Below are 17,191 nucleotides of genomic sequence, written 5' to 3' on the forward strand. Positions count from 1 at the left end.
ATTATGTATCTAGTGGGTCTATATAATTATAAAAAAACAAACGACTTTTCTCATAATAATTTAATAATTGCTTCATCATAATCGTCTACATTGACTTGCTTTTACAGATATGACATTTGAACCATCTCTAAACTAGAGTAGGTTCACTTAGCCTCCAATATTGTATATTTTTTACATACTTTTTAAATGAATCGTGCTATGGTATCTTTAAAAAAAAACAAAAGAAAAAATAAATCAATAAATTTTAAAAGTGTCTAAATAGTAACCTAATTTAACATTCCTTAAAACTTAAGAGACAAAAAATCAAATTTAGTATATTTATAAATTTTAGAAAACGTTCAATAGCTAAAGATTTTTTTTTTGTTAAAAAAAAAGGTTATCTATTAAAACACACCCTTGAAATTTAATGATTGTGAAGACTTAAATGAAAAGAATTCAATACACATAGGACAAAATTAAAAGTACTTTTAAAGGATTGGAGACCATTAATGACTCAAATACATATTTAATCAATTTTGAGCATTTTATTTCAAAGCTTCCCTTTCGGCTTTTCACCTTATAGGTTAGATTAATATAACCGAAGACAGCACAGTAATAAAAGTATCTATTTCTTATAAATATTTATGATTCCACCACAAAATTAATTGACAAAGAAAGGAATAATTTACTTATATTATAAATATTTATTAGGTACTTATATTTTCAATATGAGATCTTTTAACATGCCCCTCAAGATGACGTTTCTTTTTAAGTTCAACAGTCTTGACTATCAATATTCACGGGTTCCATCTCAAAACTAATTCACGATAAGAGAAGTAGCTCATTTATATTATAACTCTTAGTTAAATCCCTTATCTTAACGGCATGTTCTCAAGATGGTGCCTCTTTTGGGTTCACCAGTCTCGGATCAGATTCTACTTTTAGACTGGATGCTCGTTTGAGCTTTTGGACTTTGATACCATATCAATATTCATGATTCCATTTCAAGACTAATTGACAATGAGAGGGGTAGTCCACTTATATTATAAACTCCTATTAGATCCCCAATTATCTTATCAATGTGAGATTCTTAATATTGATCGGATCTCATTTTTGAACCAGATGCTCGTTTGAATTTTTAGACTTTGATACCATATTAATATTCATGAATATCAACAAGGAGTGTAAATAAGTCTAGCATACTTTTCATTAACCAGCGAGGGATATATAAATATACCCAGAGGTTACAACAACCCCAATTCACTTAACTACCAGAACTAATGTACTAATTCAAACTCTAATAATAATGCATTCCATCTCAAAGCAATACATCTCAACCTATGTAGTACTAAAATTCTAAATACGCAAATATTTTTTTTATTTTATTATTATTATTATTATTATTATTATTATTATTATTATTATTATTTTGTAAAAAGAGACTTCATTGAATGTGACAAAAAAAAAGGAAATCTATATAAAAACACTCCAATTAAGAGATATAGTAGATGAATCGTAAGTAAAAAAAGATTAGATTTTGTAGATCAAAAAGAAATAGTGACTGTAATGTCCTCCCAAATGTTGGTTGTAGTCTTCTAAAAACCTGTAAATGATCGGTTATTTTTTTCTAACCAAATATACTCAAGAATAGCACTCATAACATTGCTCCATAATACAGATTTCTGACTAGAAAAAGGAATGCTAAGATTATCTGTGATGAAGGAATCGACTTGACAATGAATAACACTTCGGACTTAAAAAATGTAGAAGACGAGGCCATAAACTTACAGTAAAAGGGCAATGAAAGAAAATATGGTCCAAAGTTTCTGAGTTGCATAGTGGACACCAAATATTTCATAACTAGTGAGATCTTCCATTTGCATTGCATGCAGATCCTTATATGTGTATTTATTTGGATTCGATCTAAAACACTATTTATTATCTTTGATTTGATTTCCCCTTATTTTGCCTAATTATTTGTTGGCACATTATGTTGGGTACCCTACACCTACCAAATTAAACACATAAAACAGCCTTCACTGCTCATTTCCCGCCTTAATTTCGCTACTACAAAATATGGAATAGACTACACTAGCATTTAGACATTCAACTACGCTTTTTAAAAAATTCGTAGTCTAATGTTCAAGAAATTAGTGTAACCGTAGTCTAAAAAAATGCACGGACGTATAGACTACGGTTTTTAGCAATCATGGTCTAACAATATATAATAGACAACAACTTTAAATGGAAGAGTAGTCTAAAATCCTACTTTAGACCATGGAGGTAATAACCGAGCTAGGTCTATACATTCGTGTATTGATCATCTTTTGACTATGGTTGTAGTATAAAACTCCTCTTTACACTACAGTCCAAAAAAACCATGATCTATTACTTTTGACTACGAGTATGGTCTAAAATCCCCCTTTACACCATGGTAAAAAGAATCGTAGTCTATAGACTAAACATTAGTTGAATTTAACTAGACCACGAGTTATTAACATCATGGTTGAAAATTCAAATGTCCTCCACGACGAATAAAAATTGTGATCTATAGATTAAATATTGTTAATATTTAAATCACTGGGTGTAGACACCACCCAACTTAGTTTTTATTAAATTAAAAAAAATGAAGAACTAATAAAATCTAATTTAAAAAATATTTGTGGTTTTTAATAAAAAAGAATGAAAAAAAGAATGAAAAAATAATGGAAATTTTAAAATTGAATTTCAATCAATTTTTTGTTTTTATTTTTTTAATAGAACAAGGGGTGGTGAGATTCAAACTTATGATCTCTTGGTCAGAGATATGTTCCAATAACAGCTAACCTAAATTAATGTTGCTTTATAAAAATTTTGATTTTAAAAAGAATATAAAAATAAATTTAAAATAAGATTTTGAAATTGGTTTTGATTAATGCAAATGTTTAAATTAAAGATTAAGAAATCGAATTTAGATCTAATTCCTAAATCCATTGATTTAGATGTACCAATATTATTAACCGAAGTTGAAAAAAGAATGGAGGAAAAGAGAAGGAAATTAGAATTTTCTACTTATTTATCTTCTCTTTAGACTTTCTTCTTATCGCTTCAAACCCTAGCCTCCATCATCCTTTTCATCATCTTCTTCAATCTCCATCATCCTTTCGCTACCGCACTCCGGCGACTTTCAACAGTAGGTCCGGCGACTCCAACGACTCCCTACAGTCAAGAATTTTCATCAAATCTGAAGATTTCGTTGTGGTTTCCAATTGCGGAAGCGCATAAGACCGATTTAAAAAAGAACGGAAAATAGTTTTAGTTTGCAATCAATTATAATTAGGTTTTTCCTCGTCTCTATATTTTTGTAAATCATACCAATTATTTTCATTATTACTGAACAAGAAATTATTTATATGTAATGTTCTTGAATGAAGATGATTTAGAATGTGGCTCATACTTCTCTGTAAACTTCATTCTCTTTTCTTGGGAGCGTTTCTAGTGATGGGTCATGTAGCTGTAGTCAATGGTTGATCACTTTTTCATTTCACCTTTTTCTTGTTATTTTTTGGAAGTCGGCAAGTTACTATATTCCAATGGAAATTCAAAGAATGTAGTAACAATTTATTAAAATTTATAATTATGTACAGAACATGTCATATTGAAAGTATAGCCCACCACATTAGAATAGTTATTAATTTGTTTTTTTTAACCGTCGTCTATTATAGATTATGGTTGACATTGGTCCTAGACTACGGCCAACGTCAATCGTGGTATATACTATTATAAACTATGGTTGACATTAACAGTAGTCTATACTATTATAGTCCACAAATAACGTTGTCTAGACTACGACTAACGTTAGACTATGGTCTGTCGTAATATACTACATATGTACACATGGTCATAGTCTAAACCAATTTTTGTAGTAGTGTTTCATTCGACTCTTTTTCCGTCTTCACCCGCTCCCTTTCTGTTGCCGACAACTCCGTTGGTCTCCACTTCATTCCCTTTCACTGCATTCCCTGCAAGTACAAACGTACAAAATTTCATGTTAGAACTACTATATCCCACTATTATTATATACATAGTATACATTTAATGTTGTTATATACTTTCAAGTGATATCGGTAAATCCAACTAAATTCAAGTTGAGCTAATTGGTTAAGGTATCTATTTTCGATCAAAAGATCGTGAGTTCGAATCCCTACCTCCAGTACTCAAAATAGTAATAGTAATAACAAAACCAACTAAATTAAAAATGATGTGAGTTGCAACCAGTTTGGTTTTGGGTGGTGGCCTGAGTTTCTAAAGGAGCATGACAACATGCGATGCAATTAAACCAACAACAACATTCGTGGGCGGAGCAGCGCTACTTTGATTCATCTACTGGATTTTGGTAGGCAAGTGCATTCATTCACATTACAAGAATAATCAAATTAGGATATTCATAATATGAGATTTCATTATCGATTATATATACATGCATTTGGGATAAATTGAAAAATTATTATAGAACAATATTTAGGTATCAATGTGTAATAGGTATATCAATCACGTCCTCTAATTATAGTATGTAATGGCAAGAAAGCAAAGAATAGTACAATACAATAATTAGTATGCAACTATAATTAACATATTATATATACACATATATAGTATAAGTCTATTATTGTTTTATACTTTCAAGTGATACTGATAAATCTAGCTAAATTAAAAGTGATGTGAGTTGAAACCAATTTGGTTTTGGGCGGTGGCCTGAGTACCTGTAGGAACAGGATAACATGTGATGCAACTAAACCAGCCCCAACATGCACGGGGCAGCGTTTAGTTGTTTTGATTTTTCTACTGGACTTCCATCTTCAACTGTATTCATGCGCATCAAACTAATAATTGAATTAAAAGATACATAGTATGAGATTTGCAATACAGATATAAGGCATTCTTATATTAATTTCAAATTGACCAATATGAAAATACAATTTGAATTAATGAGCTATAAATAACCACAAAACAGAACAGGGTGAGACACCTACATTTATACACATGCATCCAGATAAATTGAAAATTATAATGGAACAATATCTATATTATTGTTCTGTCAGAATTACTATATAGTATAATAATCTATTAAACTCTGAATATATATGATCAATCAGGCCCAAATCTCAGTACGGTATAGTATATACGAGAAAGAATACTGACAGAACTGCAATATCTTCACTTGGGAAAAATGCAATTCCATTGACATTCTAAGCTCACAAGATTTGTATAGTATAGCTAATCCTCTGCGTTCAACTTCGATCTTCATGTATATACTTTCTCGATTTAAATCTCATTTTAGTTCCACTCCTTATAGAGAAATATCAATTTGATTTCAATAAATGAATAATGTAGATTCGAATACATATTAGACATATATTTGAAGACACATATAGATTTATTAAGGCAAGTATTGGACGAATGACAAAAATGGTTATGCTAGAGTGAAAAACAAAAATATATGTTTGGGTCTTTATTTACATAAGAAATATTTAAGTTATGTAACATCCAAAAAGAACCTGGAAAAAACGTCTATATGCTTGGGCTCTAAGGATCCATTACCTATACAGGGAAGGTGTGTCTCCACATATTAGACAAGCTAGAAAAGTAGAAACTCGAGTCAGAAGTTTAAGTGTGCATGTGGGAGAGTCCTCTCTTAAAAATTTGTATTTTTTAACTAAAAGTTCATTTCTTCTAAAAAAGTTGTCTCTTTCCTTTTGTCCCAGTTTCTTCTACAACACGTGTCTATAAAGTGAAAAGTGTACTCATTTCAGGACTTAGTACGGCCAAAATAACTCATTTTATAGACAAGCATGACGATGATATATACAGTTGAAATATTAAGAATATTTTTAAAGTGTTTTGCAAAAGAAAATACTTGGCGCTCCTTGGTGAGGACGAATTTTGTTCTTATCCTATTAAATATTTGACGATTAAGAAATAGAAATGTGAAAATTGAGATTTTTTTTTTTCAAAATAAGGAGCTGTGAGAATAAAATTCGGTTAGAAGCTACGTGTTTTTCCTTGCAATATAGAATATTTGAAATGGACTCATGAGAATAAAATGAGCTACAAATAAACCAGAAAAGAGAAGAGTAAAACCTTCGGTTGCTTTCTAATGCTGCTGCCAATCTTGAGTTCCTTCGGACAGAGACAAACAAAAGGCACGCAAATACGACAGCTTTGAACGTCATCTTTTCTTTTATAGATTGCAACTCACAAGATTTGATGGTATGTATTTATAGTGCGCTATAAATGGCTAATTTCGAATTGGTTGATTAATTGCATGTGGTGACACTGTTCAAAATCTAGCTGCGTTGGTACAGCACGTGTATAGTTTTGGGGTTTCTGAATCTCAAGGGTTCAAGTTTTTGGCAACTGCCAAATCAAAGGAGTTTGGCCAAGTGTTTTGTTTCTTTGTTTCTTTTCTCGATTAATTTCATTTGACAACCTCACTCTCCCTTTTTTCTTTGTGAGTCCGTTTTCTTTCTATTGAAAAAGGAAATAGAGAGACTTGTTTTGATTTGTTCTCACGGCATGAAAATTGATTTTTAAAAATAAAATATTGAAAATTTTATGTTATATTTAAGTTATCAGTATTTGTTTGCATTTTTATAGGTAATAAAAAGATAAATTCATATTTTCATTTATGTGTTTAGACTAAAAATGGAAAAAGCAAATGATCCTGCAATATTTACTTTTTTCGTATTTCTGTTTTAGATACACATACAAGAATTATTTTATCAATAAATATACAGAATAATTAAATATAGCAGAATGATTTTGAATATATTATTTCACAAAATAAATTTTCATGACACGTTTTTTAAATTTAAATTTTAAGAGAAACAAAGAAAGAAAAGTGTGTCAATAACTGTGTTGTTGTTGTTGGTTTTTTTTTTTATATAATTATAATACAAAAAAATCCCCCTTCTCGAAAGTGTGTTAAAAAAAGATATATATAGATATAGAAAAGTAGAAAGAAAAAAAAATGATACAATTCTTAATGTCCATATTCTTGTAATTTTCCTCACAAAATGTGTTAATAACTGTGTTAGTAATATTACATTATAAAGTTAAACTGAAATTTCCAACCGTTTTATTTTAGATTCAAAACCCAATGCATGTCAATGTAACAAGTTGATTTCTCTAAATCCATAATTTTATCAATTTTTTTACTAGTGTGCAATATAGAAGTCATATTAGCATAATTAATTAAAGAAATGTATTTTATACAATAAATTAATTTAACTATATTGGTTAGTTTGTGTTAAGTCACTAGCTTTTAAATAATTATCATTTAAAATGTGTTAATTTTTTAATCAAATGGATTGGCTAAGTTAAAAGAAAAAAAAGAAGAAGTTAAGTTTAATAGAAATTTTAATGGTAATTAGTAAATAAATTTAGTTAAACAAATAATTAAATAGACTATTGATAACACTTATTTTGTGGTAAATTACACTTAGAAAAATCTGTATAAAATAATTAAATCTGTATTTTATAAAATAATTTTTGAAAAAAATTAAGCAAACAAATATATTAATTTTTTTTTATTGATATGGGAAACTATACTTCCTAATTTCAAATTTTAATTATTTCAATCAAATAGTTAATATATGAACTATCTATTATTTATTATAAATTCAAAATCTACAAATCTAACCTAGTTTTAAGAAACTCAACAAAGTAACATCACATGAGTTTGATCAACTCAGACTCATCAAATTTATTTTCTGCTCAATCAAACATACGTTGAACAAACTCAGACTTAACAAACTTATTTTCTGTCTAACCAAACATAAGCTGAACAAACTCAGATTTGACAAATTTTGATACAACCAAATACAGACTTAACAAACAATACAGACTCCACAAAATACTTGATAAACTCCAATTTAATAAACCTGCGAATCAAACACCTAGCTTTCACTCACTTTCCCGTTGCCCTTTTTCCACATTTGCCTCATTTTGATGAGAGATCAAGTTGAAACCATTTTGGATTATGGCATGCTCTTCTGCAGAAAGACCACAGCATCTGATGCAATTGTAATGGTCATCAAAGCTACAACATCCATAGGGGCAGTGAATCTTTAATCTTTCTACTGGATTTTCTTTTTCAACTTCGTGAAGACCACAACATCTGGTGCAACTATGACTGACATCAAAACCGCAGCATCCATAGGGGCAATGAATCTTTAGTTCTTCTACTGGATTTTCTTTTTCAACCTTGTGAAGGCCACAACATCTAGTGCAACTATGACTGGCATCAAAACCGCAACATCCATAGGGGCAGTGAATCTTTAGTTCTTCTATTGGATTTTCTTTTTCAACCTCGTGAAGGCCACAACATCTAGTGCAACTATGACTGGCATCAAAACCGCAGCATCCGTAGGGGCAGTGAATCTTTAGTTCTTCTACTGAATTTTCTTTTTTAACCTTGCGAAGACCACAACATCTAGTGCAACTATGACTGGCATCAAAGCTGCAACACCCATAGGGGCAGTGAATCTTTAATCTTTCTACTAGATTTTCTTTTTCAACTTCGTGAAGACCACAACATCTGGTGCAACTATGACTGGCATCAAAACCGCAGCATCCATAGGGGCAATGAATCTTTAGTTCTTCTACTGGATTTTCTCTTTCAATCTCGTGAAGGCCACAGCATCTGGTGCAACTATGGCTGGCATCAAAACCGCAGCATCCGTAGGGGCAGTGAATCTTTAGTTCTTCTATTGGATTTTCTTTTTCAACCTTGCGAAGACCACAACATCTAGTGCAACTATGACTGGCATCGAAGCCGCAACACCCATAGGGACAGTGAATCTTTAGTTCTTCTATTGGATTTTCATTTTTGGCTTCGTGAAGACCACAACATCTAGTGCAACTATGACTAGCATCAAAGCCGCAACATCCGTAGGGGCAGTGAATCTTTAGTTCTTCTATTGAATTTTCATTTTTAGCTTCATGAAGACCACAACATCTTATGCAACTATGACCGCCGTCAAAGCCGCAACATCCATAGGGGCAATGAATCCTTAACTTTTCTTCTGAATTTTCATTGTCAACTGCGTTTTCACATAATATAATTAACATTAACAAACACGTAATATATGTGATGGCTGCAATATAGATAATGCATTTGTATATTTAAAATTGACTAATTCAGAAAATGCAAAAAAAAAAAAATAAAATAAAAATCACACACACATTGTAGAAATGAAACACTGCTACGTCGAATTAGAGAATTATTATATGTTATTGTTCTGTCTTCCGAGCAATTTGTCAAAAGTGGCTTAATTGGTTTGCACTTTGGTCGAGTTTGGGTAGGGGTAGGCACGTAAATAAATTTATTGTCATTATTTCTTTTCATATACAATGACAAAAAAATTATTTATATACAGGCGAAAAATATTGATAAAATACAATATACCTTCAATTGTGTTGTGCTGTTCTTGAGTTCCTTGTGATACTGCCGATGCAATTGTTACAGTAGAGACAAAAAACAACAAACACGAAAATACAACAGCTTTGGACGTCATTTTTTCTTGAACTGTTTTTGGTAATTTTGAGGATGGATGATCAGTGTTCATAAAGTGGTATGTATTTATAGTGTGGTGGCTCCAAATATTGGTGGGGTGGACCATGTATGCAAAATCTTATCCAGAATCTTATCACCTTTGTCTGGATCTTGCAAAAACTTTTCACTTCTGTTTCAACATTGCAGAAACTTTCTGAGAGTTCATTTTCTAAAATTGAATGCTAGTTTGAATCTGTTAAATTTTCATCATTTCACAATATCTGTGAAATTATATCTAAAAATCAATTGGAAATGAGATAAGTATTTCAGTTAATTTATAAATTTTTTTAGGTCTCTTATATGATATGAAAGACTTTATTTTTTTCTTTATTTTTTATACTCATTTTTGCAAATGCTTCTACGTCGTCGAATTTGATTTCAATTCCCTCATCTGCTTTGAACACGTTAACATTGCAGTATATATATTTTTATCTTACTCTGTTCCCGTTTTTATTCTTCAACTTTGACTTATGGACTGTCAAATTGAATTCGTGGACTTTAAAAGATAGTTATTTTAACTGATAAATGTAATGTTAAGTATATGTATTTACGCACAGAGGTGAGCATGATGTATTTGAAATAACATATATAATCACAATATTTTTAGTTGGTATACAATTCATATTATGACACGACCCGTTCTAAAATACTTTACTAGTATACTTAGACCATAAAATTTAAAACTTCATAATATTAGTTGGTATACAATTCATATTATGACACGACCCGTTCTAAAATACTTTACTAGTATACTTGCCCATAAAATTTAAAACTTCAGATTAGTTAGTATACAACTCATATTATGACACGACCCATCCTAAAATACTTTACTAGTTCTACAATAAGTTATGCCGACCATAGACCTTAACTAATTATGGAGTCCATAATCAATTTTTTTTTTTAAATTTTAAACTAAACTTTATCTAACAAGCTCTAAATACGTTACTAAACATACCTAAGCATAGTATGAATGGTTACAAATAATATTATTCTTACACCCACTCTAAACATATACTATATGCACAATGTAGATAAACTTTTTCACGTACTAATAAAACTAAACGTACATACAAAAATGATAGGCAAGTGTTGAATGGACTCTTAGCGGCAAAAAAGTGGTCAACTATCTCTTGGAACTGTACAACCTTGGAAGGAAAACAAATGATAAATAATGAGTTAGCTAGAAAGCTTAGTGTGCGATAAGTTAATAGGAAAAATAATATTGTAAAACTATTTTATAGAACAAAGAAGTTCAAAGCTCGATAAAACTTCTTAAAATTTGAGTAACTAATAACTAAAAAAAATTTCTCATAAAAACTTGTAATAACATTGAACAAACAAAAAAGTAATGCTCCCAAGTCTAAGATTTGAACCAGGATTTGGTACCTAAATTTGACGCCTAATTGTTTCGACACCCCCTATGATCTAGTTACAACTTCTCGACCTGCTCGAAATATTTTATAAATACATCCGTAAAACGAGTAATCTCAAACATATAACAAAACAAATCTGATTTGCTGACATAGAGTAATCTCAATATACACATATAGAACAATCTCTACTTATACGCGCGCAGAGCTAAATGATCCCGAAGACCTTTGTCTAGGCATACTATAGACACACATCTATATAATATATGAGTAATCATTTCGGTATAAATTTTTATAAAATCACAAAAAAATTTAAATTCTCAAATAAATACAACATGTTGAGGAGGGGATTCGAACTCACAACCTCTTGATCGGAGGGATGCCAATTATTGTTGAGCTATGTTCGCTTTGACATAAACATATCTACATCTTAGTTAAAACTTCTATATCATACATAATTATATAATTTCTTGAACTATATAATAATAAATAACTAAAACATTTTATAAAATAAACCAGCTACAAATCATACGAACGGCATATAATTTACTCCTTTTTCTCCTTGATCTGAAATATTAATCCAAAGACCATATTATTTCATGCCTAAATTCAATATACACCACAATACCTCTAAATAAAACCAAACGTCCAATCTATCATTCTTTCACATTTAAAAAAAAAAATAATTCCTCATTCTCTCTTCATTAAAAACCATCATTTTGTCCTACACAACGGACTCGCTTCTTTATCCTTTCAATTTCACCTCAAGTGTAAATACACCCTTTTTTTTTAACCAATTTTTACTTATTTATCAAAGCGAGTAGTTCAGCGATAATTGTTATATCTCTAATTAAGAGGTTCAGTAAGTTCGATCTCCCATCTGTGCATGTTCTACTAAAAATAATTTTTATCGATAATTCCTTTGACGACCCACAAAATTTCCACCCTCTTCAACAATTTTCTGCAACTTCTATCTTCAACCCAACAATTTTCCTTTTAATCTTTACCAAAAACCTTCAACTTAACTCTTATCTTTCTGTCCAATCGATTATGAAGGTCGAAAATCTACCATTTCTTCTAAGCAATTTCTTGAACATGATATGAAGAACCAAACCCACCGATGTAAACCTTTCTAAAAGTTCTATCTTCCCATTACTTCTCTTACTCGACCTCCTAACAGAACTCACCAGCTTTCAGTTCACCAAATCTCCACGTTGACCCAAGCCTAAAACCTCCCCTTTTCTTCTCTTTCGATTCATTTCTCTTTCCTTTTTCTTTTATTTGTCTCTACTTTTCTTTTATTTTCTCTCTCTTGTCATCTGTTTCACACACCAAAACTTTGGCTCTCAAAATTATGGATCATTTTTCCGTTTTAAATTGAAAAGACAAACGTCCTACAATAATACATATTATTATATAAATTTGAATGCTAATATACCATATACCACAGACTCATGAAAATTACTATATAATTAGAATTATTTATCTTCATCCCCTCAAAATTGAGTGATGGTAAGGACATAATCTAACAAAAAAAAAAAAAATCGAAACATAAGGGTTGAAAATTAAAACATTTTAAAGATTAGAAACCAAATTATTAAAATGCCTAAACATTTGTTGGAACCAAAACATCTATTTAGAGCAATTAAAATATACATTATATTCAAAGTTTAGGAATCAAAATAATTACCAGAATCAAAATGAAAATTTTAAATAAGGTCACATTTTTAATAAATCATTTACCAATTGAATAGTAACGTCCACGTACGACTCTATGAGAAGGGCGGTGAATAGAAATGACCTTCATAGTCATTCGCGTGAACATGCAAGGAATCTAGGTTCGGGTCGATAAGCAGTGTTGTCACTAGAACAACCACACAAAGGTCCAGAAGTTGAAAGCATGCAGCTATTATGTTGTTTTCTATTTTTATTTTTATTTTTTTTAAACACTCTTATCATTCACGTGATTCGCGTGGGTAATTTCTTTTGTTTTTTTTTTTTAAATTTTATATATTTATTTTATTTCCCATGATTTTTCTCTTTCTTCTCTCGATTTTTTCACCAAAGGAAAAAGACAGAAACTTCCTTACATAATACATACTGTTAATGGAAATTTGGATAATTTTTCTATTTCTTTAGATCCCCTCTCATGCTTCTCTCTTCATTTTTTTTTTGTCTCTTTCGTCATTATTTTTTATCTTTCTTCTTCCATCTCCCTTTCGAATCTATCTTCTTCTTTCTTTTCATTTCATATCTGTTTTCTTCTTAGCCTCTTCCCTCCTCTTCTCTCATTTTCAGTCTCCAACTCCTCTTTTCTCTCACCAGTGCCTTAATCAATGATGGCCGTTAAATGTGTAAGAAGGGGAAAAAAAAGTAAAATACCAACCTACCGACGACCAAAGGCTCGACGGTCGGTGTCGATTTTGGACCGCTAATTATATTTTTCCCTTCTACATTTATTCAGTGAAAAACAATCACAAAATAAAAGAAAGATAGAAAAAATGCAATTATTAAAGATGAATAAACCATCACTCAACCCAAAAGCTTAAGTTGATGAGTTGAGTAAATTTAATTCATTTATAAGTATTTCAACAGCAATAAACGATGTAAGAGATTTATACTATGGGCTAGATTCAGTTCTCCTCAATAACGAGTTCCATTATAATATTGGGATAATACAATACTTTCTCAAATTTAGAGACCTCGACAAAAGCCGGCCACTAGCAACAATATAAAATCTTAGGAAACAAGAATGAAAAACCTCATCAAATACTCATGAGAATTAGATTGCTGACTTCGTTCTACCACCTCGAGATCTCGTCTCTAAAACTCTGCCAAACACTGCCTCTCAACCCTTTTAAACTATGCACCAACACTGTTATGACCGACACTCAATTATATGTACCAACATAATTATCAAAAAACCTAAAACGAAAAAATGTATTTACAGAAATCTCGTCGCAACGTGCGTACAACATCTCAATACTACGACCATGTAGCATTGATTTACTAATCTGCTTGCCTCCTTCCTTTCACTATTAATGTCAGGAACGTCTCATTGCTGTCCTCTCGACCTAAATGACTTGTGCAACAATTCCTTCCTCTTTTAAATTCTTCCATTATTTCGACTAGATTCTGACTCGTTCCGACTTCGGTTGGGCTCCATAATCTCAACATGTACATTACTAATTTAAAATGCTAACAAATGTTTGCTAAATGGTTATTTTTATAACATTTATGAGAGGTCACATGAGTAGTTTTGAAGCTTCTAAAACGATAGGAGTATTTTTTCTATAATTTAACCTAAAATTTGTAGTAAATAGTATTATAAAAGTAGTAGATAATAGGCCAAAATATAGTTTTGATAGGTATTTATTAATCAAAATGTGAACTATATGTAATTTATTTTTAGGTACAGGAGAGCACGTGGCTCATCCGGACTTTAGCTGGATCCACCCTTGATTACAAATGCTCATCAATTTTGAGAAATATTTTCACGTTTCCCATTTTCTTTCTCTAGTAGTCTAGTTTTTAATTTTTAGGAAAAATTTTGTATGAATATAAGGGTTTCTATTTTTCTTCTCCCACTTTTAGAAAGTTTTTCAAAATTGAATATAAAATTTTGAATTTAACAGTTTGATAATGAGTTGATGTCGTAGATTCTCGAGACGAGGATATGTGTTCACCTGAATTAGATTGAGAAGCCTCACTTAAACTAAGTTAGTGCATGTGTTAGAACTTCGCACTACACGTTTTTTTTTGACCGACAATTTAGTGCACATTAAATGTACTCCAACACTTAAATTAAAGACAAAGTTAGCCAATACAGGTATATATTTACACATACATATATGTATATTGAAAGAACAACTATTAAAGTAGAGTCGGCATCATGGTAAGGGATCTAACCCTTCTATTCTACTTCCACCATCTCCCTTATGCTTTATTTGATTTGATTTCCTCCTTATTTTGCTTAATTATTGATTGGTATGGTACCCATAACATTTCCTTTGCCCACCCTTTCTCGCCTTTTGCCTCAGATCTCGCTTTTGTCGCCTCCTTTTCCACCACTCATAAATCTGTTCGCCTCTACTTCACCATCTTCTTCTGCCAAAATCATACAAAATTCTATGTTACAACTGAAAGGCCACTATCGATATATTTTATATGTATAGTATACATCTATTTATTGTTTTTTAATACTTTCAAATGATAGATTTGAATGAAAAAAGAAAATAATAATAATGAGAGTTGAAACCATTTTGGGTTGTGGCTTGTGCTATGGTAGAAGCGCGACAGCATTCGACGCAACTAGCATCAAACCAGATACAACATCCATGGGCACATTCTATATTTTCAACTGCATTCATTCACATCAACATAATTCCATTAAAATTATTAATATTCATGAGTTTTATCTCAAAACCAATTAGTAATAGAAGGACTAGCCCATTATTATAAACCTATGCAGACTCTGATACTATATTAATATTCATGAGTTTCATCTAAAAATCAGAATAGTCCATATTTATTATAAACTTATATAAGATCCCTTCTTTTATTGATGTGAGATCGTTAACAAAAATACACGTAATATGAGATTGCAATATAGACAATACACGTAATATACGATTGCAATATGGATAATGCATTTTGTATATTTAAATTTAACTAACTTAAAAATGCAAGCTACAAATGAACCACAAATTAAAGAGAAGACACACTCCTACATTAAATTAGAAAATAATTGTATGTATAGTACACATTTATTTATTGTTATTTAATACTTTGAAATGATAGATTTAAATGAAAAAAAAAAAATTATAATGAGAGTTGAAACCATTTTGGGTTGTCGCCTGGGCTGCTATACGACGAGGACAGCATCGGGTGCATCTATCATACTTCTTGAAGCAACATCCATAGGGACAATTTAGATTTTCAACTGCATGCAAATAAACCGAAAATTAAAGACAAGATACACCCATACATTAAATTAGACAACTATTGTATATGGAATCTCGGTATGGTATATAATGATGAGATTTTCAGTATAATGATATATCCTGTCTATCTCAGTAAGTTTAGCGTATATAATTAATGACAATAAATTTATTTACATATAAGATTATTGATATAACACAATACCTTCGATTGTGATTTCATTGTAGTCGTGAGTTTCTTTAGATACTGCTGACACAATAACAACAACAGAGACAAACAAGAGACATGTAAACACAACAGCTTTGGACGTCATTTTTTTCGCTGGGAGAGATGCATTTGATGGTATGGATTTATAGTGTGGTGGCTCCAAATCAATAGAGATGTTTTGGAATTGGCACGGTGCATTTGGTTTAGAACAATGACATGTTAGAATAATGGCTTTTTTTTGGTTTGGATGTTAAACAAACGTAGGGTGGAGATTGAAGATGCGTACACATGTTGTAGCAATTGGCAACTTGGAAATCTAAAGTTGCAGAGTTTTTGCCGAGTGTTTGTTTATGTTCTGATTCTACTCAGTTGAGTGAGGATTATTTCGTCTTCCTTTTTCTTGTCTCATCAAATTTGATTTCAATTCACGATCCCCTCCTTTGCTTTGAACGTTAAACCTAGCTAGTTCCCAATATAATATACTTTTAAGTTTAAAACTTCGTTTTCTATTTTTTTTATTTTTCTTTTTTGGGAAAGAGACTTCATTGATCAAGAAAAGAGACCTATATAAAAGCACTCCAATTAAGAGATATAATAGATAACTCCTAAGTACAAAAAATATTAGATTTTGTAGACGAAACAAAAGCATTGACTATATAATGTCTTCCCAAATGTTGGTTATAGTCTTTGAAAAACTTATAAATGTCCAGTGATTTCTTTCTTACCTGCCAAAGAATAACACTTTCTATATTTTGCTTTATAAATTTTTAATGAACTCTGTGTACTTTAAAAATATCCATTTTAGATATTACATTTCTTCCGATTTCAATAAATGAATATCGAATATCGTTACTTTGAGCATATGCATTAATGTGCTCATATATTAGGAGCTGCATAAATGATTACAATATTTTAAGGTAATGGCATATGTATTAATTGCTGCACATTAATTACAGAACACACATGAAACTTACAAAATTGAAAGACTATGTTGATGGAAAACCTGAAAAATGGACAGGGGAGATAAAATTAGCAGCTTTAAAAAACGAAAGATCTAAAGAGAAGCTTGAAAAATTTATGAAACGTAAATTTATATATC

At 30.7% G+C, this 17,191-nt stretch overlaps 2 protein-coding genes across 2 annotated transcripts; both read right to left on the minus strand.

Moving 5' to 3' along the window:
* Positions 1-7,684: 7,684 nt before the first annotated feature.
* On the minus strand, positions 7,685-9,560 carry LOC148212663 (uncharacterized). The gene is made up of 2 exons (XM_088120608.1): positions 9,428-9,560; positions 7,685-9,062 (listed from the first exon to the last, which is right to left on the minus strand). The coding sequence occupies exons 1-2, from the start codon at positions 9,534-9,536 to the stop codon at positions 7,924-7,926; spliced, it is 1,248 nt and encodes a 415-aa protein (XP_087976734.1). The 5' UTR covers positions 9,537-9,560; the 3' UTR covers positions 7,685-7,923.
* A 5,183-nt stretch (positions 9,561-14,743) lies between these two features.
* Positions 14,744-17,072, minus strand: LOC111011255 (uncharacterized). The gene is made up of 4 exons (XM_022284956.2): positions 16,090-17,072; positions 15,785-15,886; positions 15,203-15,304; positions 14,744-15,051 (listed from the first exon to the last, which is right to left on the minus strand). The coding sequence occupies exons 1-4, from the start codon at positions 16,196-16,198 to the stop codon at positions 14,981-14,983; spliced, it is 384 nt and encodes a 127-aa protein (XP_022140648.2). The 5' UTR covers positions 16,199-17,072; the 3' UTR covers positions 14,744-14,980.
* Positions 17,073-17,191: the final 119 nt, after the last annotated feature.

Source organism: Momordica charantia (genome assembly GCF_013281855.1).
Source record: "Momordica charantia cultivar OHB3-1 chromosome 2 unlocalized genomic scaffold, Mcharantia_2.0 BLBB01000002.1, whole genome shotgun sequence".
Classification (NCBI taxonomy): Eukaryota; Viridiplantae; Streptophyta; class Magnoliopsida; order Cucurbitales; family Cucurbitaceae; genus Momordica; species Momordica charantia.

What these genes read in the sequence shown, in the direction of transcription:
- LOC111011255 (XM_022284956.2), bottom strand. Translation starts at nt 16,198, where the DNA reads ATGACGTCCAAAGCTGTTGTGTTTACATGTCTCTTGTTTGTCTCTGTT. An exon ending in CAATGAAATCACAATCGAAG is followed by an intron (nt 15,887 to 16,089) that starts GTATTGTGTTAT and finishes ATTTGCATGCAG; the next exon opens with TTGAAAATCTAAATTGTCCC. An exon ending in ACAAGCCACAACCCAAAATG is followed by an intron (nt 15,052 to 15,202) that starts GTTTCAACTCTC and finishes TGATTTTGGCAG; the next exon opens with AAGAAGATGGTGAAGTAGAG.
- LOC148212663 (XM_088120608.1), bottom strand. Translation starts at nt 9,536, where the DNA reads ATGACGTCCAAAGCTGTTGTATTTTCGTGTTTGTTGTTTTTTGTCTCT. An exon ending in ACAGCACAACACAATTGAAG is followed by an intron (nt 9,063 to 9,427) that starts GTATATTGTATT and finishes GTGAAAACGCAG; the next exon opens with TTGACAATGAAAATTCAGAA.